Consider the following 16,878-nt stretch of genomic DNA (forward strand, 5'->3'; position numbering starts at 1 on the left):
ATGGCTGAGCCCGGCTCCTTCCCGCTGCTGGTCGAAGGGTCCTGGGGCTCCCAGCCCCCGAAGAACTTGAGCACCAAGTTGCAGATGTACTTCCAGAGCCGGAAGAGATCTGGAGGCGGGGAGTGTGAGGTCTGCCCGGTGCCAGGGAGCTCGAACCGCTTCCTGGTGCTCTTCTACCCGGACGACGGTGAGAGGGGCGAGGGGTGCGGGGGAGAGGGCAAGCTGGGCTCTTCTTCCAGGGAAACCTGGGGCTCGAGGGCACGGCGGGAGAATCCGCCCGGCTCGGGCAGCAACTGTAGAGAAGCGCATGGGGTGGGAGGCGCAGAATAGACGAAGTGGTCTGGGGCGCCGCAGTTCCGCCCGCGCTGCGCTTCCAGGCGCTGCGGGAGGTGCGGCAGCCAGCGCAGGTGAGTTAAACAAACATTTGGCACGGTTTGGCTGAAGGGGGCTGCCGGAGAGCTGGTGGCCATTCTACAGGGCTACATCGTGCAGTGGCGTCGTGTGCTAGTGGCAGAGTTGCAGTGCCACTGCAGTTGTCTTCTTCCTGTGAAAGCAGCAATTCTGAAACTCCAGAGCTTTATGGGAACACAATTTGAAGTAAGTGATCCGAAACAAGGAGAAGGAAAAAGAGCTGAAATGCTGATGTCTAACCACCCTTGGACTTCCCTGGTCCCAGTATTACAGAATCCACCTGCCAGTGCAGGAGATGCGGTTTGATCCCTGGGTCGGAAAGATCCCCTGGAGAAGGAAGTGGCAACCCACTCCAGTATTTTTGCCTGGGAAATCCCACGGACAGAGGAGCCTGGAGGGCCCCAATAGTGCACGGGGTCGCAAAGAGTCGGACACGACTGAGCAACTGAACACAATTTGAAGGAAAGAGAGTCTCCTGGGAGAGTCACGTCTAAACTGACTCCTGAGAGCGAATTCAGTTCTTGATAGGTGAGATGCTGGGGAGGTGGGAGCTGGTGGCAGTGCTGGGGGCAGGAGAGCAAAGGCTCTCCAGCCAAGTGCCCAGGGAAGCGCCAGGCTCCCTGGGGGTAGCTTTGGTTTGAGGAGTGAGCCTTCTCCATGTGCACATGCGAGGTCTGGAGACCCGCATGAAAAGAACATGTGGGGTTTGCGCAATTTTATAAGATTACAAAGAGGATGCTTGTAGTTTTAAAAAATCTTAGGCCTTCTCTTATTAAACCTTTTAAAAAAGAAGTGGGGTGCAAATTAAGGCTAATAAAAGTTGAGTTGAGATGAGAGAGGGCCTTGCATGATATGCTAACGAGTATGAACTTTCCCCCACCGGTAGGCAGTAAAGGGCCATGTCCATATACGCTTTTCGGGAGATAAATTTGGATGCAAATAATACAATGATTTCTGTTGGGAGAGACCTTGGACATTAGATCTGAAGAAGATCATGCCATGTCCAAGTGAGGACCAGTGAGGCCTTGAATAAGGAGAGCCAGCGTGGGGATGAAAGATGCATGTTTTCTACTGTTCTGGATTTTGTAGCTGATTCTACAGGAATAATAGGTGTTCACTTGATGGAGAGAGAGAACCCCTGCGCTTTCTGTTATTTATTTATTTTTTTGGAAAAAAAAAGTATTTGTATTGCTTCCATTTTTCTACTGTAGTATTAGGACTTGACATAAGCATTATTCTTCTACCTCCTATTTACAGTTTATCCAGAATATTACTGCAAATATAGTATACAATTTTTAAAAACTTATGGGGAACTGCAGTTTTTGTTTTTCTCTCCTCTTTACAGAGGAGATCTCAAGATCATCCAACTTAAATAAAAATTTATACAGACATTTTCTGTATCTCTTATTTTTTAGATGGGGAAGGAAGGGGTGATGTTCTAACTTGATTGAGTTTACAGGGGGAAATTCCCTCCCATTAGGTAATTGAGCGGGGCTTCCCTAATAGCTCAGTTGGTAAAGAATTTGCCTGCAATGCAGGAGACTCTGGTTCGCTTCCTGGGTTTGGAAGATCTGTTGGCGAAGGTAAAGGCTACCCATTCCAGTATTCTGGCCTGGAGAATTCCATGGACTATACAGTCCATAGGGTCGCAAAGGGTCGAACACGACCGACTTTCAAGCTTAGAGGCTCAGGAAGCCCTGAGAACAATTGGAATGCTCACGACTTGGATAATCACGATGGTGTGATCACTCATCTAGAGCCAGACATCCTGGCATGTGAAGTCAAGTGGGCCTTAGAAAGCATCACTATGAACAAAGCTAGTGGAGGTGATGGAATTCCAGTTGAGCTATTTCAAATCTTGAAAGAGGATGCTATGAAAGTGCTGTACTCAAAATGCCAGCAAATTTGGAAAACTCATCAGTGGCCACAGGACTGGAAAAGGTCAGTTTTCATTCCAATCCCAAAGAAAGGCAATGCCAAAGAATGCTCAAACTACCACACAATTGCACTCATCTCACACGCTAGTCAAGTAATGCTCAAAATTCTCCAAGCCAGGCTTCAACAATATGGGAACCGTGAACTTCCTGACATTCAAGCTTGTTTTAGAAAAGGCAGAGGAACCAGAGATCAAATTGTGAACATCTGCTGGATCATGGCAAAAGCAAGAGAGTTCCAGAAAAACATCTATTTCTGCTTTATTGACTATGCCAAAGCCTTTGACTGTGTGGATCACAATAAACTGTGGAAAATTCTGAAAGAGATAGGAATACCAGACCACCTGACCTGCCTCTTGAGAAATCTGTATGCAGGTCAGGAAGCAACTAGAACTGGACATGGAACAACAGACTGGTTCCAAATAGGAAAAGGAGTATGTCAAGGCTGTATATTGTCACCCTGCTTATTTAACTTCTATGCAGAGTACATCATGAGAAACGCTGGACTGGAAGAAACACAAGCTGGAATCAAGATTGCCGGGAGAAATATCAATCACCTCAGATATGCAGATGACACCACCCTTATGGCAGAAAGTGAAGAGGAACTCAAAAGCCTCTTGATGAAAGTGAAAGAGGAGAGTGACAAAGTTGGCTTAAAGCTCAACATTCAGAAAACGAAGATCATGGCATCCAGTCCCATCACTTCATGGCAAATAGATGGGGAAACAGTGGAAACAGTGTCAGACTTTATTTTGGGGGGCTCCCAAATCACTGCAGATGGTGATTGAAGCCATGAAATTAAAAGACGCTTACTCCTTGGAAGGAAAGTTATGACCAACCTAGATAGCATATTAAAAAGCAGAGACATTACTTTGCCGACTAAGGTCCGTCTAGTCAAGGCTATGGTTTTTCCAGTGGTCATGTATGGATGTGAGAGTTGGACTGTGAAGAAAGCTGACTACTGAAGAATTGATGCTTTTGAACTGTGGTGTTGGAGAAGACTCTTGAGAGTCCCTTGGACTGCAAGGAGATCCAACCAGTCCATTCTGAAGGAGATCAACCCTGGGATTTCTTTGGAAGGAATGATGCTAAAGCTGAAACTCCAGTACTTTGGCCACCTGATGCGAAGAGTTGACTCATTGGAAAAGACTCTGCTGCTGGGAGGGATTGGGGGCAGGAGGAGAAGGCGATGCCAGAGGATGAGATGGCTGGATGGCATCACTGACTCGATGGACATGAGTCTGAGTGAACTCTGGAAGTTGGTGATGGACAGGGAGGCCTGGCGTGCTGCGATTCATGGGATCGCAAAGAGTCAGACACGACTGAGCGACTGAACTGAACTGAAGGCAGGGATGTAAAAAGGAAAGAATAAAACCCCAAAATAGAAAGGGATTCACAGGTGAATCCCTGTGAAGTGTGACAGAAGAGATGTAGGCATGGATCAGGAGATGAGCTTGACTCAGAGCACTTAAAACAATGTCAAAAAATTTTCCAAGGGTTAATTTCACCAAGAAATGCTCTAAAGGATATCTGTGCAAGTAAGTCATTTCCCCCTCGGGCTTCGCTTTTCCTCACAGGGTTTTATACCATTTTTGATTCCAGTTGTCAACATCACCACCGGCCTGACCCTTACGGACACTTCTTTCTTCTTTAAAATCCCATTATTCTCAAGAGTTGTCCTCAAATTGGGGCCACAGACTCCCTGCATCCAAATTGCAACAGGTTAACAGGCGCATTTCCAACTTTGTCCTAGAGACTCAGGTACCCTGAGGGTGGAGTGGGTGAGAATCTGCATGTTTAACCCCAATTCACTGAAGTTTGGGACTATACAGGTGGTGCAAGTTGTAAAGAACCCACCTGCCAATGCAGGAGACATAAGAGACATGGGTTCAATCCCTGGGTCGGGAAGATCCCCTGGAAGAGGAAATGGCTGCCCACTCCAGTGTTCTTGCCTGCAGAATCCCATGGACAGAGGAGCCTGGTGGGCTACAGTCCGTGGGTTGCAGTCGTCCACGACTGAAATAACTTAGCACAGCATTAAAATTTGAGAATCCCTGTTTGTTGATGACCCAGAACAAAAAGAAATTATTGTAGGAAATACAAACCTCATAAAAATACAAACAGCAAAAATATAATTATGTGAAGATAATATCATTCTGTTCTAGTCCTCAAAGCAGAAATGATTTCAGTCTCCCTACCGGGTTTCTTCCTTCCTGCCTCCCGGGCCACTTCGTCCTTTCCTCCACCCCTAGACTTCTTGAATGTCCCTCTTGCAGTACCCCTTGCACGGACACTGAAACTTAGTTCAGCTCAAATCCTTGTATGGTCAAAGTTCTTAGGGAGTGGATCAAAGTTCTTAGAGAGTGGAAAGTCCCTGTTTAGTTTTGATTTCCTACCAGACGAATGGCTTTCTCAGCAGTCAGGAGTTTGATAACATCTAATGACTTACCCCATCATTGCCCAAAGGGCAGAGTTCTTCTGTCTCTGGAACGCCCTCTGCCCTCCACAACAGGAAGTGGCCCCAACAGATGCAGGCCTATAGTGTAACACCACTTGGGCCTTATTATTTACATAAGAAGAATGAGCCCCAAAGCACTCCCCTGTAGAAATGAATGGATAGGAAACAAACTATCTGGAAGCTCTATTGTTTTATATAATTGGCTGAATGTCTGGAAAGTCAAGTGTAAATTAACTTGTGAGATTTAAAATTCTGTTTCAGATATGCATATTTGTCATCTTTTTTTGGTCATTATTTGGCTCCTTATTATTGTCAGCTTCTTTGAGGTAAGGGAACCCAACTTCTCCTTAAATATAATTACATATGGATGGTCTGAGATTGATGCACAAGACAGGCTGTCCACAAGGGTAAAGGTGGTGGTGGTTGTTGTTTAGTTGCTAAGCTGTGTCTCTTTGTGACCCCAGGGACTGTAGCCTTCTAGGTTCCTCTGTCCATGGCATTCTCCAGGCAAGAATACTGGAGTGGGTTGCCATTTCCTTCACCAGGGGATCTTCCCAACCCAGGGATCGAACCCATGTCTTCTGCATTGGCAGGTGGATTCTTTATCACTGAGCTACCAGGAAGTCCAAGAGTGGTTAGACACCACCATTTCGTCTCTTTTCCTCCCAGATTCACCTTCTCCTTGTTTTGGATCACTTACTGATACTGCTGCCATCTGTTCTCTTGAAATAGTCGTGCCCATACATATTACACACAATCTCAGAACAGGTTGACACACGTAGGTGCCTGGACAGGACTCTTCCAAAATATACGGAATGCAACGTAGAGGTCCATGACTCTAGATAGTTTGGCTTACAAAACACCCTGCTGTTTTGGGCTCAGGGGTCTTATCCAGTCCTTAGTCCTCACCTCAGCTTAGCCCAGCCCAAAAACACTCACCCTGCTCGTAAAGAGTGAAATTAGAGTCTGGCATTCCATCTCATATTGTTTTTGAGGCCTGTTTCTGAGGTGGCTTCCAGTGAAGGCATCACCTCCCTCATTGTCTCCATGGATGGTTGAAGTGGGAAAGCTACTCAAGACCTTCTTTTAAAAAAAAAAATTTTTTTTTCTTGGCTGCACTGGGTCTTCATTGCTGTACATGGGCTTTCTCTAGTTGCGGTGGCTTCTCTTACTGTGAAACACAGGCTCTAGGTGCTCTGGTTTTAGAAACTGAAGCATGTGGGCTCAGCAGCTGTGGCTCCAGGGCGCTTGAGCTCAGGCTTGATAGCTGTGGCACCTGGGCTTAGCTGCCCCATGGCATGCGGAATCGTCCCACACCCAGGATCAAACCCGTGTTCCCTGTATTGGCAGACAGATTCTTGAGCACTGGACTACCAGGGACGTCCCTCAAACCCTTCCTGATGAAAGATTCTGCTTATATCTTTGGCCTCAGCAGGCAACCACATCAAAATACAACATGGCAGCCCAGCATCCATGGCAGAGCCACACCTGTGACTGCAAGGCATCCCCAAAGTTCTCCTTCACCCTGACCTCTTTGCGCCACCTGACTGTGTCGGCCATTCCTTCCCCTCTAAACTCACCCACTCCCTGTTCTCCATTGTCGGATATCATGGTCTCTGATTTTCCTTTCGTCTCTCTAGCTGCTCCTTCTTATTATTGTAACTTACATTTACATAGCCCTTATGAGTGTCACAAAATTCATTCACAGACACTGCTTCACTTGAGGAAACAGACTCAAGAAGCTAAAATATTTTCTCAGTGACTCGGCTACTTCAGGGCAGAGTTGGAATTTGAATCAAGGTCTTTAAACTTATGTCCACTGTTCTTTTTTTTTTTTGCACTACAGCTCAGCTACCAAATGCACTAATTCTTTTCTGTATTTTGTAAGAATCTTTCCCATCCCTCCTTTGCTATTCCTTTTACTATCCTATGTAAGGCTCTTATCACAGGTTAAATAATTGATTGTATACCTTTTTAAGAGGGCTGCTCTCCATTCTGCTCATTGTCAGCTGAGCCACTTTCCTAAAACATGGCTTTCATAATGTCATACCTTAGTATCAGTAGTTCACAGTGAGAGATGCTTTAATTCTTTCCCTTCATTGTAGAATAAATATTGCTACCTTTCTGAGTGCCCACTGAGCAGAGGGTACTGTATTAAGTTCTTTATAATGTTTCTTCAGTCTAATCCATGTAACACATAAGACAGTCTTCATTAATTAATAGACAAGAAGACTGAGATTTTGTCAGTAAAGCTTTTTCAGGAACATGCTCAGGGTTAAAAAAAAAAAAAGGAAATTTAAAGATAGAATTCAAATCTGTGTCTGCTTGCTAAACTTTTCCTCTTTTCATCATACACAACCTCTCTTGAGAAGCTGACCAAGCCACTGACAGATGATGATGAAACCTATGGCAATCATAGAATAATTTTGTTAATAAAGATTGCTTAACAGCTTTTCTAAACAATTTCAGTTCGGCAGCGAGTTCTGGAGAGAGAGAACCACGAGTTAGAATGGCCGGGAAAAGGAACATTCAAGTTAACTGTCCAGATTCCCACAGTCCCAGATGAAGTCCAGGAGGGGAAAATTCCCACAAAGGTAAGTATAGCGGTGATTACAAGGGAAGTCGGGTGTTCTCCCAAGGTATGTGGGGATGGGAACCACGATGAGGAAAACATAGTGGAATGAGAAGTGTAACTCGCACTGGGGTGAGAAAAGCAATTTATAGACGTGGAGGGAGTGAGAGTGGTGATGGGGTATTGGGAGAGGAAGCACTTTTTGTTGTTTTGAGAAGTCAAGATTGAGGGGCTACCATAATGATGGTTTGAGATGTAAAATCTTGGGTCCGTTCATTCTAGGTACTCAGTAACCTGGAACTTGCCATATTTGTTTAATTTTCACATGGTTTAGAGGGGCGAGTGATCTATACTCCATATGTTAAGTATTTCCTCAGTTGTAAAATGGGATAGTAATAGTGTTGACCTCTTTGGTTTATTGGATTGTTGTGAGGATTAAATGACACAGTCTTAGTAAAGCACTTGGCCTAGTGCTTGTTAATACTAAACATTCAATATTTAGTATTGAATTAAAAAACATTCATTGTTAAATGGGGAAAAGAACATGAGCTGCATTATTTCTCTGATTTAGATCTTACCACGAACATTTGGTGTTCCTTTGGAGTTTTGTGATTCATTTTTACTGGTGATCTGTGTGCTAAATGGATATGCCATGAAATGTGAGGTGTATTCAATAGCATTATTGCCTGAGTTTTTAGTTATCATTTCTGTAGACCCTACATCTTTAGACTCCAGTACTCTTGCCTGGAGAATCTCATGGACAGAGGAGCCTGGTAGGCTGCAGTCCATGAGGTTGCTAAGAGTCTGATATGCCTGAGCATCGTCACGTTCACTTTTCACTTTCATGCATTGGAGAAGAAAATGGCAACCCACTCCAGTGTTCTTGCCTGGAGAATCCCAGGGACGGGGAGCCTGGTGGGCTGCCGTCTGTGGGGTTGCACAGAGTCGGACACGACTGAAGTGACTTAGCAGCAGCAGGGACACTTTCTTAATGTAAATAAATTATTAGTAATTTATTAATGTGACTTTATTGTTTGATTTCAGGAATCCAAGACCAAAGAAAAGATTGAAGAATCAGGTAACTTCCATTTATCAGGCAGTTTTGTTTTTACTAAACACTTTGCATTGCAGAGGTCACCCTTCTCTTCTTGACTTCATAAGGCAGGGTTTGCTCAGCTGAGAGATGCTTTGGGCTGCATCATCTCCACCCTCTCAGCCATCTGCTCAACGGCTGCCTCTTGAGTTCTAAGGGTTCAGATCAGAAGGAAGGGAACAACTCTCTCTGTGGGGACTGAGAGTACCTTGCAATTGATGCGAGGATAAAGAGGTACCTGTAGGTGGATGAAGTGACCTTTAGACTCTACCTGTGCCCATTCACCTGTTGAGAAGCACAGATATGACATGACAGTGGGAGCTGTGTGCAGCTAAGTCAGTTGGCACTGCTTTCTGAGTGCTGGGTGTGGGATATGAATGCAGCCCTCCAGGTCAGCACTTATCCCATCTGCTGTAGGAAACGGCCAGCAATCCAGTAGCTGTTGTGGACTTTGCTACTTGACTCATGTCTGGGTGTTGGCCTGCGTGCCACCTGACAAGACACGAGTTTTCCTGGCTAAGCATGCTGTTCTAAATGGGAGGAAGATGGACTGGGCTGAATGGCCAAATGGGAAAGAGAAGGTAATCCATATATCCAAACCTTAGGGAAGAGGAGTTCCCAAGAAAAGTTTAAATATTGTCCTCTAAAATTGAAATTTTCTTAAGAACATGTTTAGATTTTTGCAACTTTCCTTTTCTGAAAATGGCTCTGGGATGGGATCTGCCTTAACTTGAAAAATGCCTGGATAGGGATGTATAGGTTGTTTCTGCCTAATATGGATGTATTAAACTGCAGAATAGAGTATGCATGGTTGAGAAGCTCCTGCTTCTTATGAGACAGGAATTTTTTGTCTCTTTAGAGGAAGTTCTGCTTTGTCTTCTTCAGATATGGCTCGCCCAACTCCCAGTATTTGTTCACTGTGACTTTCTAAACCCTTATCTGTTTCTGGAAAGATTGCTTGCATGCTGTACTTTCAAGCTCAGTTTTGTACCAGAAAGTGGTTTTATATTTGTAGTACATTTATATCTGTACCATTTCTGGAATTAATCAAGTCTGTGTTTCTTATGGTTTCATAGATTTCAGCCTAACTCTGTCTTAACTGATTTGTTAGCACTGTTTCAGATTTGCTTAATGCTTCAAGTATGTACTCAGGGAGAGCCAATCAGCCTCACTCCACCAATGTCCTGGAGATTTTAGATGCATTTACTAAACTTGTTGTAACCTGAGCTTGACTCTAATTGTAGTAACCAGCCAGGAATTGGGGTGGTCTTCAACAAGATACTTAAGTTGACCCCTTTAAGAGTTGGAAGAGGTTCTTTGTTGAATAGTTGGTTCACACTGAATCTTGACAATGGCCTTAAGGCCAGGACTCTTGAAATTAACTGGAATGGAGTTAATAGTTTTCAGAAATGTTGCCCAGGATGAAAACATTGGGTTTGGTGAGCAGATAGCATTTACTCTGCCGTAATGTCAGCTCCCTTTCTTACTTTTATTTTTTGTGTACCTCCTTTAGAAAATTGGTAATTTCCTTTTCCAATGTTTTTTGTATGTACCCATCACCACACAACCAGTGCCACGAACCCAGGGCACTAATGGGATAGTTGCTCACAGAATGTCTAAAGACTGTGACATACTCATCATGCTTCAGGGCACAAGCATAGTGGGAGACTGATCTTCTGTATACAGTTTACCCTTGAACAACCTGAATTTGAACTGTGTGGATCAAATTGTACATGAATTTTTTTCAATCAATATAGTTGAAAAATTTTTGGAAATTTGTGACAATTGGAAGAAATTCAGATGAACCACATAGCTTAGAAATACTGAACAAATGAAGAAAAACTTAGTTATGTTGTGAACACATAAAATATATGTAGATGTACCTATAACATACAAAATATGTGTTAATCAACTGTTCATGTTATTGGTAAGGATTCTGGTCAACAGTAGGCTATTGGTAGTTAGGATTCTGAGGAGTCAAAGTTATACACAGATACTTGACTGTGCAAGGGGCTGGGCTCCTAATCCCCATGTTGTGCAAGGATCCAGTGTATATGCAACTCTTTATGGTCACAGTAGAGAGGTACCAGCTGACTGGGGTGGTTGCTATTCCATAAGTTTGAGGTATACACATAATTCTCTGTGCCATTTGATCTTCCATGTGCATTCCATAGTCATTTGCTGTAAGAATCCTTTTTTTCCTCCAGTGATTGGAAATTATTGCTTTTCAGAATATAATATGTTAGGTGATTCCCATGTTTGGGCATCATTGGATATTCTTGCTTTCCTCCAGTAATCTAAGCAGTAAATCTTCAATTCACAGACATTTATTGAGCCTCAGCTGTATACCATGAGCCAGAAATACGAAGATGAATAAACGTGTCCCTTGCTTTGGAGAAGCTTGGTTCAGTAACTGTAATATGGTGCTGTGATAGAAATACATGTCAGGTGTTATGAAAAGCAAGGCAGGTTCCTCAGAGAAACAAGGCAGAAAAGAGTGTAATAAAATTGAACATAATCATGATCAGCATCATATCAAATACTACTTTTTATTTTTAACTAAATTAAGTGAAAGTCTTCTAAGATCCATTTTTCCCCAATTCTTAATCTTTCTTTATTCTAGTTTTATTGAGACATAATTGGCATGTTACTTGTGTAACTTATGTCGACTTTGAAACCAGGAAAGGAAGAAGGCAGTGTAATTAGCCTGTGATAATTTTTTTACATTTATTTATTCTTAATTGAAGGATAATTGTTTTACAGTATTGTGTTGGTTTCTGTCAAACATCAACATGACTCAGCCATAGGTATCCATATGTCCCCTCTTTCTTGAACCTCCCTTCCACCTCCCTTCCACCTCCCTCCCCACCCCACCTCTCTAGGTTGTTACAGAGCCCTGGTTTAAGTTCCCTGAATCATATAGCAAATGCCCACCAGCTATCTATTTTACATATTAGCCTATGATAATTTATTTTGATAAGAACATGATAGATAAATCTAACACCTTGTACCCTTTTGTCTTCCTAAAATCAGATTCATCAAAAAAACTAGAGGAAGACCTCTCTCTCAGTAGAAGATCAGAAAAAGAGGAAGACACCCGAAAAGAGTGTGAAGATATTTCCTCTTTGGTTGCATTTGAAAATCTCAAGGCAAATGTGACTGATGTGATGTTAATCTTGTTAGTGGAGAATATAAGTGGCCTGACGAATGATGACTTTAAATTGGAATTTATACGAGACTTTAATGTGGCTGTAGTTACCTTTCAAACGTATACTGGTAAGATCAAATGATGCTCCATTTGTCAGCCTTCTTTGCACTACACTTTGGGGTTTGGAACACCTAGCTTATGGAACATCTCTGAAAGTTTCATTCTTTCTAATAGCACATCAGGCTCCTCTGCCCATGGAATTCTCCAGGCAGGAGTTGGTTGCCATTTCATTCTCTAGAGGATTTTCCTGACCCAGGGATCAAACTTGGGTCTCTTGAATTGCAGGCAGATTCTTTATCATCTGAACCACCGGGGCAGCCCCTCTAGTAGCTAGTAAGTTAATACTGATTTCTTATTTTGAAAGAGAAGCAAATTCATCTTGAAATCAAACTCTGGTATGTTTAATAAACAAACTTTATTGTATGAGTTGTGTGTAGGTGTGCGTGTGTGTGTGTGTGTGAGAGAGAAACAGACAGAGACAGAGAGAGAAGTGAGACAGAAGTAACACACCCAAATAGAAATCTAAAGTCTCAGGTTATTAGAGATTCCGAGCAGAGGACTCAGTGTTTCCTGTGTGTTATCTCACTGAGATAAGTAAATATTGATCTGTGTTACTTAACTGGACTTACTGGAGAGTAATAGTAATAGCAGTAAGCATTCTTATAGTGCTACTGTAAGTCAGGTACTATGCTGAGTTTGTTTCATGTATCAATTTATTTGTTCCTTTCAACAACCTTCTGAGGTTATTATTGTCCCTCATTTTACAGTTGGGGAGACAGAGATGCTAGTACCTGGAAGAGCTGGATTTGAACCGAGGCAGCCCACCTCTATAGAGCGTGTTCTTTTATTCCCTTTACCATGTATTTCCTTAGTACTTGCATGGTTATCACATATGCAGGGATGAATAAATGCAGGTGCTGCAGAAAGTGCATGCTCTTTAAGGTCTGTGTGGGGAGTCCGTGGACAGTTTCTGAAATTGGAAGAGCTATCTGCAGATGACAAGGAAATTTTCCAATTCCAAGCCCTCACTATTCCATGGTCATGGCAGTGGAATGGTTGATCTTAATCAACCAGCACAGGTTCAAATTTATGATTATTTCTTATAAAGGTAAAACGAAGTAGACTTGCTTTTGTTCACTGAGCAAAAATCTTGCATACCTACTAGGTGTGAGGCACTAGTCTAGGGGCTGTAGGTACACAGGTGAATAATTCTTGGTTCCAGCTCTTGAGGAACTCATATGGGGCAGGAAGAAACCCATTCATAAGTCAGTAATGAAGATGCAGGAGGAAAAGCTGCTTTTTTTTTTTTTGAAAAGCTGCTTTTCTCAGCTGTGAACAGGAGGCTGTGGGGAATGGGAAGGGGACCCAATGGTGACTTGGTCTTCTCTGATGTCTATACTCCAGAAGTAACAGGCTATCAGATCTCAGATATGCTGTGTTGTTTATACACCCTACTAGCCCCGCTGCCTGAAACGTTTCCTCCCCTTGCGTGCTTAGTTGCTCAGTCATGTCCCACTCTTTGCAAACTCATGGACTGTAGCCCTTCAGGCTCCTCTGTCCATGGGATTATCCTGGCAAGAATACTGGAGTGGGTCCAGGAGATCTTCCCAACCCAGGGATTGAACCCCCATCTCCTGCACTGGCAGGCAGATTCTTTACCACTGAGCCACCTGAAAAGCCCCTTCCTCCCCTTATCTCCCTGATAAACTCTTCTTTATCCTTCAAAACTCAGATCAGTGACTACTTACTCTGGGAATCCTTGTCTGATTCCCAGTCTTAGTTTTCCCACCTCATTTGATCTTCAGATAGGCCATTTGTTTGCTTTCAAGACTTCTTCCCTCTTGGATGGTGAGCTTTTAAGGACATGTTACATTCATCCCTGTATCCCCAGATCCTAGCATGGTGTCTTGTACATCATGGACTCACTATCAATATTTATTAATTTGAACGAGATAATTGGACTGAGTCCAGAAGGAGGAACAGGAGCAGGATAAAAACATTGGAGAAGGGCATTTTAGGCGCAGGGAATTATATACAAAGGCAACAGAGAATGGAGTTTTTGAAAGAATGACTGGGTTGTGTGTCAATATGGAAAATAAAATAAATGGAGGTAATAAACAGAGGTGATGTTTAGAAATTAGTTTGGGGTCAGATAGCCAAGGGCCTTGTACGCCTCCCTAAGGAGCTTAAACTCTTGCCTGCAAATGATGGGGAGCCATTTCAGGACTTGAGGAAAGAGTGAAATAAGATTTGTGTTGTAGAGATGCATTCAGGTAGTGATGTCAAGGAGGTGGAGAGAGCTGTGACTAAAGGCAGGGACATGACTCAGTGTCAGCAATCCCGGTAAGATATTCCTGTTTGCACTATTTTTCAGAAGCTTCCAGGCAATCTATAGGCATATAGATTCTCCTGTGGGAATTAAAATCTTGCATTTAAAAACTGAGTGCTTAGCCTGCTTCCTTTTTCTCAATTAATATTCAGTTTCTTCTATACAATATAAAGATATAATTTTTTGATTGATTAATTGATTATGGTTTGTAGATGCCTTGAAATTTGTTGGTGAATGTCCCAAGCACCATTCAGTGAAAAAACTTCAGCTTTCTGCAAGACTTCTGGAAGTGACAAAAACAATTCGAGTTGAAAACCTGCCACCTGGTGTTCAGGACCATGATTTAAAATGTTTATTTGAAAATCCTCATAATGGAGGGGGAAGAGTTGTCAGCATCGAATATTTCCTTGAGGAGAGTTCAGCACTGATTGAATTTTTTGACAGAAAAGGTAATATCTATTAATCTTAATTTTGTAAACCATACCTGGCATAACTGAAAATATTGTAGTAGATCTTAACAGTTAAAAGTTTTATTTTTTCTCGGAAATCCAAGTAGTAATCCTGTATATCTGGTATGTGATACTTGGTGAAAACAGCGATTCAAAATTTGGAGAAGCAATGTCAAGTTTTTGAAAGATATAAGGAGATTCTCTCATGAGTCTCTACTTACGGTAGACTGAAAAATATATAAAAATTATAAATATATATAATTCTTAGAGTCTTTGAGATATTGTTTTTAAAGAGGTGATCTATGTTTTAGCTCTACATTTGATAGAAATTCTCAAGTTAATTTCAACAAGTAAAGATATACTCAGAAACACACACAGTTTCTATAAAGCATAAAAATATTAAAAATATTTTTTAATTGAAGGATAATTGCTTTACAGTATTATATACTCTACCAAACATCAACATGAATCAGCCATAGGTTTACTTACGTTCCCTCCCACCTCCCTCCCCATCCCACACCTCTAGGTTGTCACTGAGCCCTGGTTTGAGTTCCTTGAGTCATATAGCAAATTCTAATTGGCTCTCTATTTTACATGTGGTGATGTATGTTTCCATATTACTCTCTCCATATATCCCACCCTGTCAGGAAGGGCACTTTTCCTGAATGCTTGCTGTACATGAGATCTTTTGCTGTGTTTTCTGTTACAGTATCTTGCTGAATCCTCATAAGAATCTGTGCAGTTATATCATTACTTTTTTTTTTTTTTAAACAGAGGAGGAAAACAGTATGGTGATCTTAAGGCACATAAACGTGAACTCTTTGATGGTTCTTGGGTCAGACAGACCTGAGTTCAAATGCCTGGTTTGGTGCTTACTAGCTTTGTGATCTTGGGGAAGTTACTTTAACCCACAAAAGTCTCTGTTTTCCATCTAAAATAGGGCTCCCATTACTACTTACCTCAGAGGAATGTTGTGAGCATCAGATTAAATTGTACCTGTGCAGTCTTGGCATGGGGATACTCACTGGTACTCAGAGCCTGTTCCAGGCCGTGGTGGGAAGTTGAAGCCATGTATCTGAGCCTGCAAAGGTCATGTTCTTTTCATTAGGTCTGGCTTCAGGCTAGGGAGCCAATTATGCACAAGGTGAAGTTATTTTTGACGTCTTTTCACAAGATACTGCTTTAATCCAAGTTGCTACTGGAATTCATTCTAATTCCCTTCCTGCTTAGACCCCTTGTACCTGTCTAACAACTAAACACAAAGTGAGGAGGGGCATGGGGGAGAAGAGTACCTCTACACACACAGACACACACACACAGACACAGACACACACAGACACACACACACACACACACACACACACACACACACCCCAGTAGATGTCCCAGTAGATGTGACAGGAAGGGCATTAAAGCAGGGACAAGGGAGATGCAAGACTTACTGAATCAGAGTCTCTGGGGCTGGGTTGTCTGATGACCACGAGGATGACCTTGGTTTGGAACTCCTGGAAGAGGGCAAGAGCATGGGCTTTGGGGTTAAGACACTGGCTTGAATCTTAGCTCAAATATTTACAGTCTGTGTGTGCGCTCAGTCATGTCTGACTCTTAGTGATCCCATGGACTGTAGCAAACCAGACTCCTCTATCCATGGGATTTTCCAGGCAAGAATACTAGAGCAGGTTGTCATTTCCTATTCCAGGGAATCTTCCTGAATCAGGGATCAACCCTGCATCTCTTGAGTCTCCTGCATTGGCAGGCTGATCCTTCACCACTGCACCACCTGGAAGCCCCATTTTCAGTCTGTGTGACCCTATTTGAGTTACCTAACATCTAGCTTCAGTTTTATCATTTGTAAATAAGGACGATAACAATAGTGTCTCTACTTCAAAAGGTTGTTGTGAGGGTTATATACATAAACCACTTAGAATATTGTCTGACACATAGTAAATTATGATAATTATTATTATGCGCCACCTCTTAGGAGTATTAATGGAATCTAAATCATATATGAAATCTAATTTCTATAACTGTACAGGAAGAAATTATAGAAAGAAATAAATAGCATGATTCCTAGATGAGCTTTGCTTTTAAGAACAAAAACATTCTTCACACTGGAGCAAACACCCTCCTCATGCTTGTGACCAAACTCCTCTCTCTTTCTTAACCTGGTGGTAATAATATATATTAGTGTTATCATAGAATTTACTTAACAGAATAGAATTTACCTAACAGAATTTCAGCATAGAGTGCTCTTGGCTGGAAAGTAGTTATTCCATGACACAAGGAACACCTGTGTAGTATTAATACATATCAATTAATATTTGAGCACTCTGGGAGTAGTGCTGCTTTTTATTTATTTATTTATTTATTTTTTAATTTTTTATTATTTTTTTTAATTTTAAAATCTTTAATTCTTACATGTGT

The 16,878-nt window shown here is 42.2% G+C and overlaps 1 protein-coding gene across 1 annotated transcript in view; it reads left to right on the forward strand.

Annotated features, from left to right (window-relative positions):
• The window catches only part of PARP14 (poly(ADP-ribose) polymerase family member 14), a 44,298-nt gene continuing 27,420 nt past the window's right edge, over positions 1-16,878 (forward strand). The window contains exons 1-5 of the mRNA XM_052646289.1: positions 1-187; positions 7,273-7,397; positions 8,420-8,453; positions 11,502-11,744; positions 14,218-14,454. Of these exons, the coding sequence (XP_052502249.1) occupies positions 1-187; positions 7,273-7,397; positions 8,420-8,453; positions 11,502-11,744; positions 14,218-14,454 (826 nt within the window). The remainder of the gene's footprint in view (positions 188-7,272; positions 7,398-8,419; positions 8,454-11,501; positions 11,745-14,217; positions 14,455-16,878) is intronic.

This window comes from Budorcas taxicolor, chromosome 1 (genome assembly GCF_023091745.1).
Source record: "Budorcas taxicolor isolate Tak-1 chromosome 1, Takin1.1, whole genome shotgun sequence".
NCBI lineage: Eukaryota > Metazoa > Chordata > Mammalia > Artiodactyla > Bovidae > Budorcas > Budorcas taxicolor.